At 36.6% G+C, this 15,764-nt stretch overlaps 1 protein-coding gene across 1 annotated transcript in view; it reads right to left on the minus strand.

Annotated features, from left to right (window-relative positions):
• The window catches only part of DCC (DCC netrin 1 receptor), a 689,897-nt gene that overhangs the window by 254,915 nt on the left and 419,218 nt on the right, over positions 1 to 15,764 (minus strand). Inside the window, 1 exon segment of the mRNA XM_032595323.1 lies at positions 13,040 to 13,194. Coding sequence (XP_032451214.1) covers positions 13,040 to 13,194 — 155 coding nt within the window.

Raw genomic sequence — 15,764 nt, forward strand, 5'->3', positions numbered from 1 at the left:
AAATATAATCAATGTAAGATTTGTTACTGTGACATTTTACATTCTTTCCATACTAACTCTTTAACATCATGTGTTTATTTTACATTTACACCTTAAATTGGGTAAGCCATAGTTCAAGTGCTAAAAGCCACTTGTGGCTAGTAGCTACCATACTGAACATTGCAGATATAGGCAATGCCACCAGGCTAATTCAAGAACTCATGCATTGAAATGGGGGAAAATTCAATATTACCAAAGACAGTGGTAAAATTACTATAAGAACATTAAATAACAGAGAGGATATAGAACAAATCGCATTCAAAGTGATAAAATTAATCAAGCTGTTGGTATAATCTAAGTCAGCAATATGTTAAGTCTATTATTACATTGTTATTTGTGATTAAATAGTATATTAAGTGATGAAACATACCACCAGAAGTAGCAGCAAGTTATTTCTAGGAGTATTAAGAATTTTTGTGAAGAGCTTGGATGAACTACAAGCCAATTAGCCCCCCTGAAAAATGGAAGTAATAATAGTTTTTATTTCATTGCAAAGTTGTAGGATAAGACTTTGAACAAAGACCGTAGATGAAGGGTTAAGATCAAGTAAGTGATTTATAACATAAAGTAGAAATTATATATCTAGCATGTTCCTCAGCAGTAGAGTTAGCATAACTCATTCAGATTGGCTTAAGCACAATAATGTTGGACGTTTTTAAAACATTATCCTGTCATAGCTGTGTTTTCTGAAGTAAAAAGAATCTTAACTCATTAAAGAACTGCTAAAATGCAGTTAACTTTCAATTAACTATTTTTTCTATTTATTTAAAATTATTATGGCTAATCTTAGCTTGTACACACACACACACACACACACGCACGCACGCACACACGCATGTACGCACATTGTGGCAGGAATGTTATATTAGATTCAAATCCAGGCTCTGACAATGTTAATTTTGACACATTTAATTTTATAATTTCTACCATGAGAGTTGGGTTGGGCCAGAACTCTTGCTTACAGGATATTTCACAGGTATAGGGGGTTGCTATGGGCTGAACTTATAAGATTTCAAGGTGATGACACACCATTACTACTTTAGCTTGTAGCTGTTAAAATCAGAGTCAACTTGCTCCCATCAACATTCAGGAAGAAATGCTCATGGGATTTTTATCAACAGAAGATCAAACCGTGGAAATCTGAGTGTGTAGTTGGTGTCAGTAACAGTCCTCACTGACAGCTTCTGCAAACTTCGTTATCCAGATGATTCCTTTCACTTGTTAGTCCCCTTAGGGCCACCTGAGCAGTTGTAGTCTTTAATTACAGAAAGCACTATGTCCTACAGCCTACAAGGCAGGGTTAGAATTGTGGAGAGAGGAAGAAGGTAGGGGTATATCAAGTATGCTTTTAAGAAATGAAGGATGTTTCTCAACACTCTCTGCTCGAGGGACAATGGTTGAGATTATTTTTTAAATGAAAAAGGTAGTTTGAGTAATAAAGTATATATACACACCTCATAGTTTGCTCAGTCCTTGCGCAGATTACTTGGAATCTTATTAACAAATCTTTGTGATTTGTAGGGCAGGGCATGTGTTCTGGACTGGATGGCATCCCCCAAAATTCATGCATACCCAGAAAGGCCTTCGCAGATACGATCAGTTAAGTTAAATGAAGTCATACTGCATTGGGGCATGCTCTAAATCAATATGATGGGTGTTCTTATACAAAGAGGCAAAGAGACACAGAGACGTGGACCACGGGAGAAGGACTGCAGGAAACCACCAGAAACCAGGAAGCAGCAAAGAAGGATTTTTCTCTAGAGCTTACAGAGGGAGCGTGGCTCTGCTAACACCTTTGTTTCAGACTCCTTGTCTCCTGAACTATCAGAGAATACATTTCTGTTGTTTTAAACTGCTTAATGCGTTGCACTTCATAGAGCAGCCCTTAGACGTTAATACACGCAGTATGATCCCTGTTTTATGAGAGGAAATTGAGAATTAGAAAAGGTAACTGATTTCCTCAAAAATATATAGCAGAATATAGAGAACACCACAATCTTGAACCCCTGTCTTTTGCTTTTGGTTCAGTGTTGTACCTGTTTTCAGAAACAAAACAAACAAAAGTAACACACAATTTTTGCAAGCATAGCAGTTTAGACATAGGTCTGCTGATGCCACCAGTATGCTGACCCACCCTAAGTCACTTAACTCTCTGATCCCAAAGTTTACTCTTTGCAAATTCCAAAATTGGGATCCACCATGTCAAAGCTATTCTATGGATTCAACATTATGTTTCAGATCATTGGGTAAATACGTTAGACTCTGAGGTAATGAGGGATAGAAGACCCTTCAAGATAGAGAAAAGGGTTAAAGAAATGTTGGAAGACAAAAGGCAAATTCCTCCTTAATTCTGTGGCCTCCACTTGGGCCTAAACCAGGCTTCTGCTGGTAAAATTCCTATGTAGTCTCAGAGCGAACAGGTGATTCAACCTCTGGATCTTTTTGTGAACAGACATCCCACTAGAATTCAATCTCCTGTTTAATGAACACAGGCAAAGTACATGTCAGAAAACAAGCTGGTTCTGGGCTAACATTTATTTTGGCAGTAAGTTGCCCCTTTTGGATAGGTTCCTTAGAAAATCTCGGCAGCTGGGAGACTGGGCTGCAGATCGAGGCTCCTTTTAGGCACTTCTTGCTGGTAGCAGCCACATCAAATTACATTCACTGTTCTATAGGGAGGTTTTCTGGGAAGGAAGCTTCTCTATGATGGACAAATTTATGAGTGTCGGCTGTGCACAGCAGTGTGCATATCTCTGTAGTGCATTCATTAGGGACATTTGGGCACAGAAGTTTTACAGTTTACAACATGGAGAATTCTTCCACGTTTTTCCAATTGTTCAGCTTTTCCACTATTAGAAGCTAAACACCACATTTCATTTGGCCATCGACCCAGCAGAATGTGACATTTTCTTTTATTTTTATATTCAAAATATAGACACATTCCTCAAGCACAGTCTGCTTAGAAAATAAAATGGATTTGGGGCACCTGGGTGGCTCAGTTGGTTAAGCGTTGGCCTCTTGATTTCCACTCAGGTCATGACCTCACAGTTTGTGTGATTGAGCCCCACATCAGGCTCTGTGCTGAGCCTGCTTGGGATTCTCTCTCTTCCTCTCTCTCTGCCTCTCCCTGGCTTATGTTCACTCTCTCTCTCTCTCCTCTCTCTCTCTCCTCTCTCTTTGTCTCTCAAATAAATAATTATAGAAAAAAAAGAAAAGAAAATGAATTTAACAGTTAAAATTAATGTGTCAAAAAAATTAATTCTTGATTTTTCCACACACCCTCCAAGCTAGCTCCTACCCTAGTCTTCTGATTACAACAACAGGCCCCATGATTCACCTAGCTTCTGAGGCCAAAAACCTAATGGTAAATTTGACTCCTGTCTTTTCTCCATCCCATACCGTGAAGCCAGTCTTGTCCCTACCTTCTAAAGGTATCTTGAATCCTAACACCAAAACTTGAGCTACCATCTCTTGACTAAACCACTGCATTAGCCTCCTTTCTATTCTCCCCACTCTCACTTTAAATATGAAAATTAGGGTATGTTACTCCCTCTTATATATATGTCTCTTCACCGAGTATGAAATCTACCTTCCTTACTGTGGCTTCCAAGGCTTTTCTTGGCCTGGCCCAGTCACCTGTCGACCTCTGTCTCCACTTCTCCCTCTCCCTCTCTCCTCTCCACTCTCCTGTAGCATGGTGGTCTTCTTGTGCTTCCTTTCCAGGGCCTTGGCTCTTGCTACTCTCTTCGGCTCAAATGTCTCCACCCAAGATCTTTGACGGCACCCTCCCCCCAAATTCATTCAGATATCCCCTTAAATGCCCCTTCTCCAGAAAGGCTTTCCTGACTTTCCTTTCTAGAATCACCTCTATTCTCCTCATTCTATACCCCCTTAAGCTGTTTTATTCTTCTGCATGCTTTATTTTATTGGTTTATTGTACATCCTTATCACTAAAATAAACACCCCATGAGGATAAGTACTTTGTCTTTTTACTGCTGAATTCCCAGTGCTGGAAAATACAGGGTAGCTCTTTGGAGGTACAAGATGAATACTTGTTGAATGAATAAATGAATGGCTTGATAGGGTTCAAACAAATATGGGGAGTGAAAAATGAGCTTATGCAGACTAAGAGACTGATCCACGTGGTGACTTAGCGAGAGTCGGCTTTCTGCTCTCTGCTCTTAAAAATCTTAAGATCTTTTATTTTTTTTTTAATTTTTTAATGTTATTTATTTTTGAGACAGAGAGAGACAGAGCATGAGCAGGGAAGGGGCAGAGAGAGAGGGAGACACAGAATGTGAAGCAGGCTCCAGGCTCTGAGCTGTCAGCACAGAGCCCTACGCGGGGCTCGAACTCACGAACTGTGAGATCATGACCTGAGCCGAAGTCGGACGCTTAACCGATGGAGCCACCCAGGCGCCCCACATAAGATCTTAAAATAGAAATAGAAGAGACTTATGAAATAACCCAAAGAAAAAGGAGATCATTTCAAACACATGTGAAGAGTACAGAGCTAGAGATGAACCAATTATGTGCAGTGTTAAGGAACATGATTACATGAGCAATAATGAGAATCCAGAATGGAGGAATGCATGATTAGAGGAGCGCCCATTATTGAGGGTTTGGCAAAGTACCAGGTAGCAGGCTAAGTCTTTTACACTAATCATCTCATTTAATTCTCTGAACAATCATGTGAGGATGTATTGTTGTGATCCATTTTATAGACGCTCTTTTAAATTTACAACATTCCTGAAAGATGTTTCTCTTTTATACACAAGGAAACTGTGGCTTAGCATAACTAGCTTACCCCAGTTAGCTAGTAAATGAAAAAGCCAGAATTCAAAACCAGTCTGACTTCTGAATCACTGTTCTTAACCATCTTCCACTTTTCTTCCACTTGGAACTTGGAACACCAATTATAGCTTTAATTAGGTGGTAATTAGTAACTTACTTGTGCAACCATGGGCTCAGAGTTCTACTGTTTGACTTTCAGTTGATAAAAACCCCACAATCATTTTCTCCTGAGCATTGACGGCAACATCCTGACTCTGGTTTTAACAGCTGCGATCCAAGGCAGTAACTGCATATCATCACCTTAAAATCTTTCGATTTCAACCCATGGCAACCCCTTGTACCTGTCAAATATCCCGTAATTAGAAATGATGGCCCAACTCAATTTCTATACTGGGGATGATTTGAGGCTTCCCAAGGTGGAAAGTTTGGGCTGAGAAAGAAAAGAGTTTTTCACAGAATAGACCTGTTAGGGGTTTCTTTTGCCTAGATATCTTCCTACAGAGTAGAAATAATATCTGTATTAAAACAATATAATTCAGGAACATTGGAGTTAGAGCACAATAGTCCCATTATTGCCCTTTTGTGTAGCATGTAAGATTTATCATATATTATAGCAGGCAGAATACCAGCCGTGGTTAAAAGAATCCATAAAAAAATGAAGTGATTTAATTTTGGTTAGGTATCATATTAGGTTAAGTCAACTGTAAGTTTCTTGACATGATCCTTTCTAAATTACACTAATATTTCACACCAGAACACTATATCTATAACATTATGTGTATTAAACAGCATCTACGTGATTGTGCTAATGATATTATGTTATATAATTTTGTGTTAAGTGTTATAATACCATAACCTGATATATATGCGTTAAATTATATAGTACTTATACACTAATGCCTTGTAACTGTAAGTTTAGGTTAAAAAAAAGAGGAAGTAATTTGATCTCACAGTATGATTTAGAACAATGTATCTTACAGATATATTTTCATCAAAAATTTCATCCCTAAATTTTTTGGTATTATTCTGTTCATCTTATTTTACTTTCTATCCTCAGCACCTATAGAGGCCTTGACACTTGGTAGGTAGGTGCTCAATAAATGTTTATAGACTGCATAGATTAACAAAGCTTCTCAAGAGAGGGTATAAATACAGATGTATAAATATGAGGTATATTTACAGGTATAAACACCATACTCTCTTTCTGTCTTTATTTTTCACTAGTCATGTTCACCAGCTCTCCACAGAATCAAATATAATTGAAGGAGTTCCATAAAAAAACTCAGCTCAGCTGTTTTATCTTTAGAGTAGACTTTTATTTGGCTGTGCCAGCATAATGACAATATCCCTAAAGATGCTCAAGCTCCATTTTGCTCTACTTCAGTTTAGCCAGCAACCTACTTTCATTTTTAATAGGGTATATAACCAAACTATGCAATTAAACCTAAAATCAATCTATTCTGGGGGGAAACATCTTTATCCCAGACTGGATACCCATACTTCCTCAAAACGTCTTATTATTATTAATTTCCATGTACTCTTTCTTCAAAGTCTCTAATACATATATACATATGTGTGTGTATACACATATATATACATACCAGCATACATACATAATAATTTCTGTTTAATTTTTCACCAAGCAGATAACTTCTCTAAATGTTTGGTTACACCAATGGAAGAAGCTTAAATTATGCTTTATGCTCAGAGTAAAAGAGAATAACAGTGAGCCAAGAGAAGCCTTTGGGGAAATGGAACTTAGACTGTCCCACTGCTGAATCAAGCAACACATCATCTTTGTCCTTCATCTTTAAAAATACTTACATTGTTTACCCTGAGAAAATATTTAGAGACCTTTAAGTAACTAACTGAAGAAGATGTTGAAATCTAGATTCTCTGGTCTTTGAAAAATAAATCTTTTATATTAATTCAATGTATAATTCACTTTCAACATTCAAAGAGCACTAATCTGTTAAATGTTTTTAAAGTTCTGCTTAAAATGGTTGCCACTAGACTACTAGTTCTTGAGAGTCAGAACAATGTCTGACTCGCTTTTGTATTTTCATGCACTAATTAGTGTCTAGATTGATAGTGTCCCATAGAATTGTTTGCAATAATGGAAATGTTCTCTATGCCATCCCACATAGTAGCCATAGTCATATATAAGCCACTGAAATGTGGACTAATTAGGCTGAGGAACTGGAATTTTTAGTTCTCAATTTATTTAAGTTTTAAGTGCTATTTAACAACTGAAATATGACTACTTGTGTCTGAATTTAAATTTTATTTTAACTCCAATGCACTTAAATAAACACATGTGACTAATAGTTACTGTCTGGAGAGTGAAGTTCTCGAACTTACATGAAAAACAATTTTGATTGAATGAATAAATGATGAATGAACTACAGAGTGATTCACACTTGCTCTGAACTCTTCTAGTATGATTAACAACCCATCCTTCCAAGCCTACCTCGATTGTCATTATAAAAGACATAATACCTCACCTAACTGACCATTATATACAAAGGGATTCCTTAAGGCTTCTCTCACTAAGGATACCAAACCATAAAGTCTTTAATGTCTCCCACCTTGTATTTGTAAAACCAAAAGCATGTTTTGCAATGAAGACTTTTTTTTTTTTTTTTAATTTTTTTTTTCAAACGTTTATTTATTTTTGGGACAGGGAGAGACAGAGCATGAACGGGGAGGGGGCAAGAGGAGAGGGAGACACAGAATCGGAAACAGGCTCCAGGTCCTCCGAGCCATCAGCCAGAGCCTGACACGGGGGCTCGAACTCACAGACCGCGAGATCGTGACCTGGCTGAAGTCGGGAGACGCTTAACCGAACTGCGCCACCAGGTGCCCCGCATGAGAGAACTTTTAAATTGCATCAGCATTTGTATGCTACCAAAAAAAAGATGGAATGTCAATGCTTATCATTATTTCTTTCCATGATTAACCAACAGTCATGCACATGACGCATGGCATTGTTCATGGCTCATGGTCAACTTTGCCACACAGTCATCCCCAAATATTCACTCAAATCACCATGCAGTACAGTTAATAATGAAAGCAGCTCGAGTTATAAACATAAATGATCTAGACAGAACTATGATTTACTGATTTTCCTTAATTACAGAATCATGATGAAGTAAAAATATAATTGGAATTTAATACCTTGGCCATATAATAAGTATGGCTGAGATTTTACCAGCAAATTTAAGTAACCAGTTATTCATAAGACGGCAATGTTGTGACACATTTAATGGGATGATGGTATGTTTTCTGATAATAGACCTCAAAGTTCAGTTAGGGATACAAAGATATGCATTAGGCAAGATGAGATGACAACCTAGTCTATAATGGCCTGATAAATTATAGGTAGATGATAATTAGGGGAAAAGTAATAAAATATATAAATGGCTGATTTGTATAGTAATCAAGCTAGTTCCAAACTATCAAAAAGGTATTATATGAACTTTATTACCTACTGAGTGTCCCACTTTGTTTGTTAAGTGCAGTTGGGATTATGTTTCCATTTGATCCTGTCAGGGGCAGGGAGTTTCTCTCTATTGACTGTCTACTTGATGCCAGGGAAGACTCAGGAGCTTCTCATATGTTATCACATTTCTTCTAGAAAGAAGAGGAATAAATCATATCTTCAATTTATAGTTAGGGAAACTGAGGTCTCAAGGATTAAGAAACTTGCCCTAGGATTCAGGTACTAATATTGAACAAATGATGTTCAGAAATTTCTCATTTCCCTCATAACAACTGTACAAGTAGAGCCCTATTCGAATGAATGAATAAATGAGTCAATAAATGAATGAATATCCATGGAAGGAGGGAAAAAAGAAAATATGCCTATGCTTCTGGATAATATATTCTTAAGTGACTCAACCTGGGGGGGGGGATGGATTTCACTCATCTTTTCAGTGTAAATATAATGGACTAAGAATATTACTCACAACTCAAATATAAAAGGGTTTTGTGGATAATTGGGTTGTGGTCTAGCAAATAGGCTTCCCATTCTAACTGAAGCCCTAGGCCAGTATGTGGTCCATTTTAACATTCTTCACGATTAAACTGCCTTAACAGCATCTTAAAGGACCCCAAATAATAATTCAAAAACTCTCCACATGTGGTATGAAAAGATTAGACAAGTCTTAAGCAGGCAGGGACTTAAATCCAGCTGATAATACAGTGGAGAAATTACACACCATAAAGGCAGGGGGAAGAAGCAAAGGGTTTAGCAAAAGGAAGATATAATCAGGGGACATAAACCTTCCTTTAAATCAAGCTTTTCTATTCTGGGTGATTATTTCATAAACTGGATCTGGGGCTGTTGATCTCTTTAAATGATTACTACAAAATGTATGCAGTTTTAGAAACAGTTGCTGGCTGATTTATATTTCAGACATATTTTCCATTAGTGTTTATTCCTTGAGAATATGGTTTTCATAATAGAGTTAATATTTTCAAATATTATGGAAAACTTGAAATTCAATTTGTATAAAAGCTATGTAATTTTAGTGTACAATTACTACATCATATTTGGAAAAACAGTGATAAAAGGAGTAACCAAATGCATACCCAGATGAAGCCCATTTTCAAAAGATGAGATCATTTTGTCAGGGAAAGTAATAATGATAGAATTGCCCACCTCCCTTGCCTCTAAATTCTGAATTTTAGCCAAATAATAAAATCAGCCTTTGAACTTCCTCTAAAAAAAATAACAGTAGGCTCATAAGCTGAGGGCAGGGGGGCGGTGTGGGGCTAGAAGGGGAGGAAAGGAGAGAGAGAGACAAAGGAGAAATAAGAGAGGAGAGGAGAGGAAATGAAGCACAGGATCTCTAGAATGTTCCATCTTCCTCAGCAATTGGTACACTATCAAGCAGGCTTGAAGAAGATGAAGTGTTCCTTATCCTAGACATATTTTTAAATTGCCAAAATGGCATTTTGTGTTAACAACAGAAGATAAAATACACATATAGTACCTATTAGTCATGATAACATAATTTATTTATTCTAATGTCTGTAATAAAGACAGCAAGTGAGCTACACAGTATTCTTAATGTAAATGAATTGAAGGAGTTGGCTAACTGTTTTGTACATCTAAAGGATATTCTGAATGTACTGTTTATCTAGCCTGATTTATTCTTATCTACGTATCTACTAAGTAAGAGGGGAATTATCTAAGGCAATTCTCAACAAAACAGAATCAGGTCACTCCCCACCCCCATTCAAGTAAACAATGGCCTGTAAAGGAAAGAATTCTTACTCCATGCAGCAGTAAGAACAGAAGTGATTTAATAATGATGCTGTTATTAAAGGCCAACACATGGTTAGAATTCTAAGGTCATTATTATGCCCTTGGTGAAAAAATTCTAAGCTCCTTCATGTTACCAAAGCAGAAAGATTCTACATTTCATTTTCTGGGGAAAAGATCACTTATATCAGACAACAGTTCTAACAAGCAACATACTTTATTCAGTCAGGCATTTAGTTTTATCATCATTTATGCTCATTTCTAAGCAAAGTAAATGCTTACTGAAACCAGCACACATAAGGTCCTCTGCACAAATTCTAAGACTGCTTACTGAATGAGGAGGAATGGAAGACATACAAAAGGGCTAAGGCAGCTGTCTTTGAAATACAACACTTGCTTGAGGAAGCAGGCATGATGTAATTTAAAAATACAAAAATAACTAGACACTATGCCTCAACCATCCCAGGTAATGGGCCCACATGCAAACCCATGACTGAAATGGTAATATTTCACTTAACAACTTCCTATAAGTTCCCTTACTTTGTTTTGTTATTGTTACACATTTGGAATATTTGTCTCCTTAAGAATCTTCTGAAATCCATAAGTGCTATTATTTCATTACACACATATGCTTTTCTAACATGCTTCAGATGGCAGGAAACAGTATTAGGAACATAGCAGATGTTCATTAAACATATTTATAAGTTGAATTATGTTACTGTTTTTGTTTTATAAGCTAAGGCCATATGTGTGATACAAATAATCACTGTCTGATTTTCTTTTTATTAATGATACTAAATATGGTAGAAAATATTATATCATTAGTAGTATTTTCATGAAATGAGCCAGGGTCAAATGAAAAATACTTTCTTGTCCCTTGGCTTTGGAAAGTTGGCATAAGAGAAAGTAAGTTAAAAATAAAACTCTATAAATTGATATTTTTAGTTGGATACTTAGAAACAATGGAATTGATAGAAGAAAAAATAATGTTGCTCAGTCTTAAAAAACAAGGCTGTCTCCCTATGGTTTTTATCAGAAACATAATATAATCATGGCCAGTCAGCCTTGAAATGTACACTAAAACAAATTCTTAGGATACCATTAAGATTAGGAAGTAAAGAATTCAGATAATTCATAGAAATTGGATCTTTCGAAAATAAATAAGCTTTTAACATTTATGTTCTACCATTACAAAATTAAATGAGGTTTTCCTTTAGAGAGTTTCTGATGAGTTTTTAAATTGTTGGTCTGCATACAACATGGCATGCACCATTTAAAAAAATTACATATATATGTGTGTGTGTGTGTACATATATATATGTATTTTACCTAATTTGTTTTTATTCAACTTTGTTGTTATAAATATCATATATTCATAAAAGATATTGATTCTCTTTATATGATCTATAAAGAATAAGTTAATAAAGAAACTGATGACTAAAACATAGACATTGTGAAATGGAAGTTGGCATTATTTAGTGATTTAAATACAAACACTAAAAACATTCTCAAGAACAGATACTTAGAGATAGAACTGGCTTCATTTATGGGCATAACAACCAGTGATGTCACCTAACGTACTGCATGGAATGTGGCTTCGTGCCCTGCTGTAGCTTCTGGATCCTGTGTTGGAGCCTGTATTTCCTAAACATTATCTGATACCTGTACATAATATGCCTTTAAAGATGCTGTTTGGCATTTTATTTCTATGAGGCAAATATTTCTAAGATTTGTACAGTTCAGCCCTCTCTCCAACCACTAACACATTTTTTATTCCAATTTCTTAACATTTAGTCTTTGTGACCTTGTCTGAGTAGAAAAAAGAAGAATGTAGATTTTGCCAAGTATAGAGCATGAAACCAGCACTAGACTACATATCAGAGGGTTACTGCTCCCTCTTCATCAACATGCTAATTTAAAATACCCAAAAATTGACATGCAAAGATTATTTCCTCATATTTATCAATTAAAAGATTTCTAATTTCTACTTCACCATCTTCCAAAAGCATGTGAGATGATTCTAAAATGAAACATAGGTTTTTTTTTTAAATAAAATGAACAGGAACCCAAACGGAATAGTATCATGAATGAAAAGAAAAAGGAGTAGATACAACTAGGTGTATAAATAATGTAGTTTGTTACAAGTAGTCATTCATTTCATTTAGACTTTCGATTATAATTTTTAAAAATTTTAACAAGATAAAGCTGGCAAACTGCTCATCAGTAATCAATCTTTCCAAATAACATCAGAAGTTTAATAGAAAAAAAACCACAAAATTTTATAAGATTACATCTTTCAACTGTACAGCTTTGGAGCTATTCCATTTTAAAAGGTAGAAATCCGTGAATTATAACACGGTCAAAGAACATTCAACGGTTTTACTTTGTGAAGATGTGGTTTAATATAGTGATTTTAGTTAGAGGATCATGAGATTGCCCAATAGTGATTATCTATTTTTATTTCTTGAGCTGTGGCTTGCTTTTGGAATCTCCTTAAGGGCATTCAGTGCATGTTTAAGTTATTTGATAAGTCCCTGTATTTGGAAGTCCTATATGGTTGTTCTTTCACCTTTGATGTTACATTCTTGATAGACAAACTTGGAAAACCCCATAAAAAATCAGTGGAGGAGACCGATACCCAATGTGGATGATAAAGGCCTGGCTGGCAGAGTTAGTCAGTTACTTACTTAGGAAGTGAACATGTAGATTGCGTGGATGGATTAGGCCTTTACAGTTGTCAATTTGCCATTATGGCCTAAACGGGGAGGCCATTTTGTTAAAAAGTTATCTTACCTTTAAAAATCCTTGAGTTTAATGCGTTGCTTCAGAAATATTCCTTCCATCTTGTTACCTTAAGAAATTTCTGTGATAGGATTCAAGGATATTGCCAGCAAGAAGAAACAGTTTCTAAATGTGCCCTTCTATTTTCATACTCACACTCTGGCTGAGTGGCCACTTTGATGGGTTGAGAACTCTCTCCTGGTCCCCACTCATTGTAGGCCACAACTCGGAAGGTATACATGGCTTCTGGCTTCAGGTTTCCCACAGTAAGCTGAAGGGACCCAGGCTGGGATGTATTCAATGCTCGTTCCCTGGGAAATAAAAGTTTCAGGGAAAGATTATTTTAATATGAGTACTTTTAGCCAAACATTTACTTAATGTGCCAAAGCAGTGAGGTGGACCGAAGTCTGCTTTCTCGTTTAGTGTTGACTCTGCTGTAAATCAAGGCCTCTGGCTTACTATGGGAAATAGATTGGAAGGGCCTACAAATAAATATTACAGGGTTCTGGGGGAGTTCAAGTTTATGCCATTCCCATGAAACTTGCAAACTAAAGTCTTTTCCCTTGACATTTTACAATTTAGAATTCACAACTCATGACAAAGAGCTATTAAAATAAGAAGAAACATCTGGAATGTAGACAGGAAGATGCATTTTGTAAACATCCGGCTAATGACAGAAATCAAGGTTTCAATTATTCCACAAATCGGTCTTTGTCAGTATTGCCAACAAATGCATTTATGCATTTTCTCTCATTGTATGAAAGGAAAAGGCAGATGCTAAGTGTTGATGTGCATGGAGCTTGAGTTCCTGTGGTTACGTTAAGTGCAATTAGTGAAAGAGGGTAGATTCCTTTCTACGTGAGGAGAAATTGCAACGTGTCTACTTGCCTTGTTCATCAAGCCACATCTATGTGTGTCCAATTCATTTCCCAATCAAAAACTGCCTCAGTGATTCCAGACAAATGAATTAATCTGATCATGGTGCAAGGTGTAGTACATATTAAGAGAGGACAAGCCCTATGGATATAGATGCTAACATATAAGAAACAATAACTACTAAAGTATTCTTTAAGAACACACATTATTGTAGACCATTTGTATCCTCATTGGTCTCTTATAATTTACTGACAGGTGAAGAAGGAACTCCTTCTAAACTAGACAACAGTTTCCTCCTTCTCCTTCTCCTCCTCCTCCTCCTTATAATTTACAAGCCCTATGAATATAGATGCTAACATATAAGAAACAATAACTACTAAAGTATTCTTTAAGAACACACATTATTGTAGACATTTGTATCCTCATTGGTCTCTTATAATTTACTGACAGGTGAAGAAGAAACTCCTAAACAAGACAACAGTTTCCTCCTCCTCCTCCTTTTTTTTTTTTTTTTAAGAGAGAGTGAGAGAGAGAACATGCATAAGTAGGGGAGAAGGGCAGAGGGAGAGAATCCTAAGCAGGCTCCACGCTCAGTGCAGAGCCCAATGCAGGGCTCGATTCCACAGCCCTGGGATCATGACCTGAGCCAAAACCAAGAGTCTGATGCTCAACCTACTGAGCATCCCACCCAGGTGTCCCTACTCAACTGATACTTAAGGCTTCTATTTCTAGATACTGTCTCTTGCATTTCAATGGAATTATATGTGCATTTTAATTTTGCCATGGGTTTTTATTATGTTTGGGGAAATATTTAAAATGTCTGTCAGGGAAAATTAGGTCTCCAAAGAGAAAAAAAAACCCACAAAGTTCTAAGGGAATTAATGGTGATTCTTGAGCATGTATACAATCTTAATTTGACTGATATAGCAGAGACTGCCTGGTTCATCCTCAAACTCATTTCTTCTTCATGTGCTTGCCTGTATTTCCCAGCCCCTGTGGGAGCGAGACAAGGTCATGTGACCGAGCATACCCAGTCAATTTGAGGTTACACAACATGTGCTGATTCTAGGTCTGGCCTAGAAAAACTGCACACGTGGTCACCTCTGTGTTCTCTTCCTTCACCGTGGGCCTGGGGTAGTCAAGCATGGGAACCTTGGGAGCCATATATGGATGATGGAGCAGTCCAGATTTGCAAGAATTCTGGAGAAGAGCTGGGAGAACTGCTTGTCAATCAGGAACATCCTTTTTCTACTTTATAGAGTCAAACAGTTTTGAACCATTATAAATATTAGGGCTTATTCATTATAGCAGGTAGTGTTATTTTATCCATTACTGCTAATAATTAAAATATGTACCCAGAGTGGTTACCAGGGTCTAGGGGGAGAGAGGAAGAGGAAGTTATTTAATGGGTAGAGAGTTTCAGTTGAGGAAGATGAAAAAGCTCTGGAGATAAAGGGTGGTGATAATGCTAATACATTATGAATGTACTTAATGCCACAGAACTCTATACTTAAAAATGGTTAAACCTATAAATATTATATTATGTATATTTACCACAATAAAAAACAAACACCCTGTATGAATCTACATATAGCCTAAGGTTTAGGTATTCCTTTAGGAGTGCTGTGTTAAGTTGCTGCAAGGCTGAAGTGTGACTTATAGGAGGGGAGGGAGCTGGGTGGATTTCAATAGTAACGGAAAGTAGCTAAGACATCAGATAATGCTCCTACATACCATGTGTCACACTACTCTCTTCTACCCACCTAAGATTATGTAGGCCAACAAGTTGCTTTATAAAAGAAAACCCTTACAATCAGAACATATGCCTTGTGGATATATGGATTTTTGCATCTTATTTAGTTTTCTTTAGCAGAACTTTTAGATACATTGCCTCATGCAGCTCTTTTATATAGAGAGTATGATTTTATCATTATACAGATGCAAAAGTGTAATTTGGAAAAATAGTGTTTTGTTTTTTTTTATTTCCAAAGGGCTTACAGTTAGT

Source organism: Lynx canadensis, chromosome D3 (genome assembly GCF_007474595.2).
Source record: "Lynx canadensis isolate LIC74 chromosome D3, mLynCan4.pri.v2, whole genome shotgun sequence".
In the NCBI taxonomy this organism is placed as follows: Eukaryota; Metazoa; Chordata; class Mammalia; order Carnivora; family Felidae; genus Lynx; species Lynx canadensis.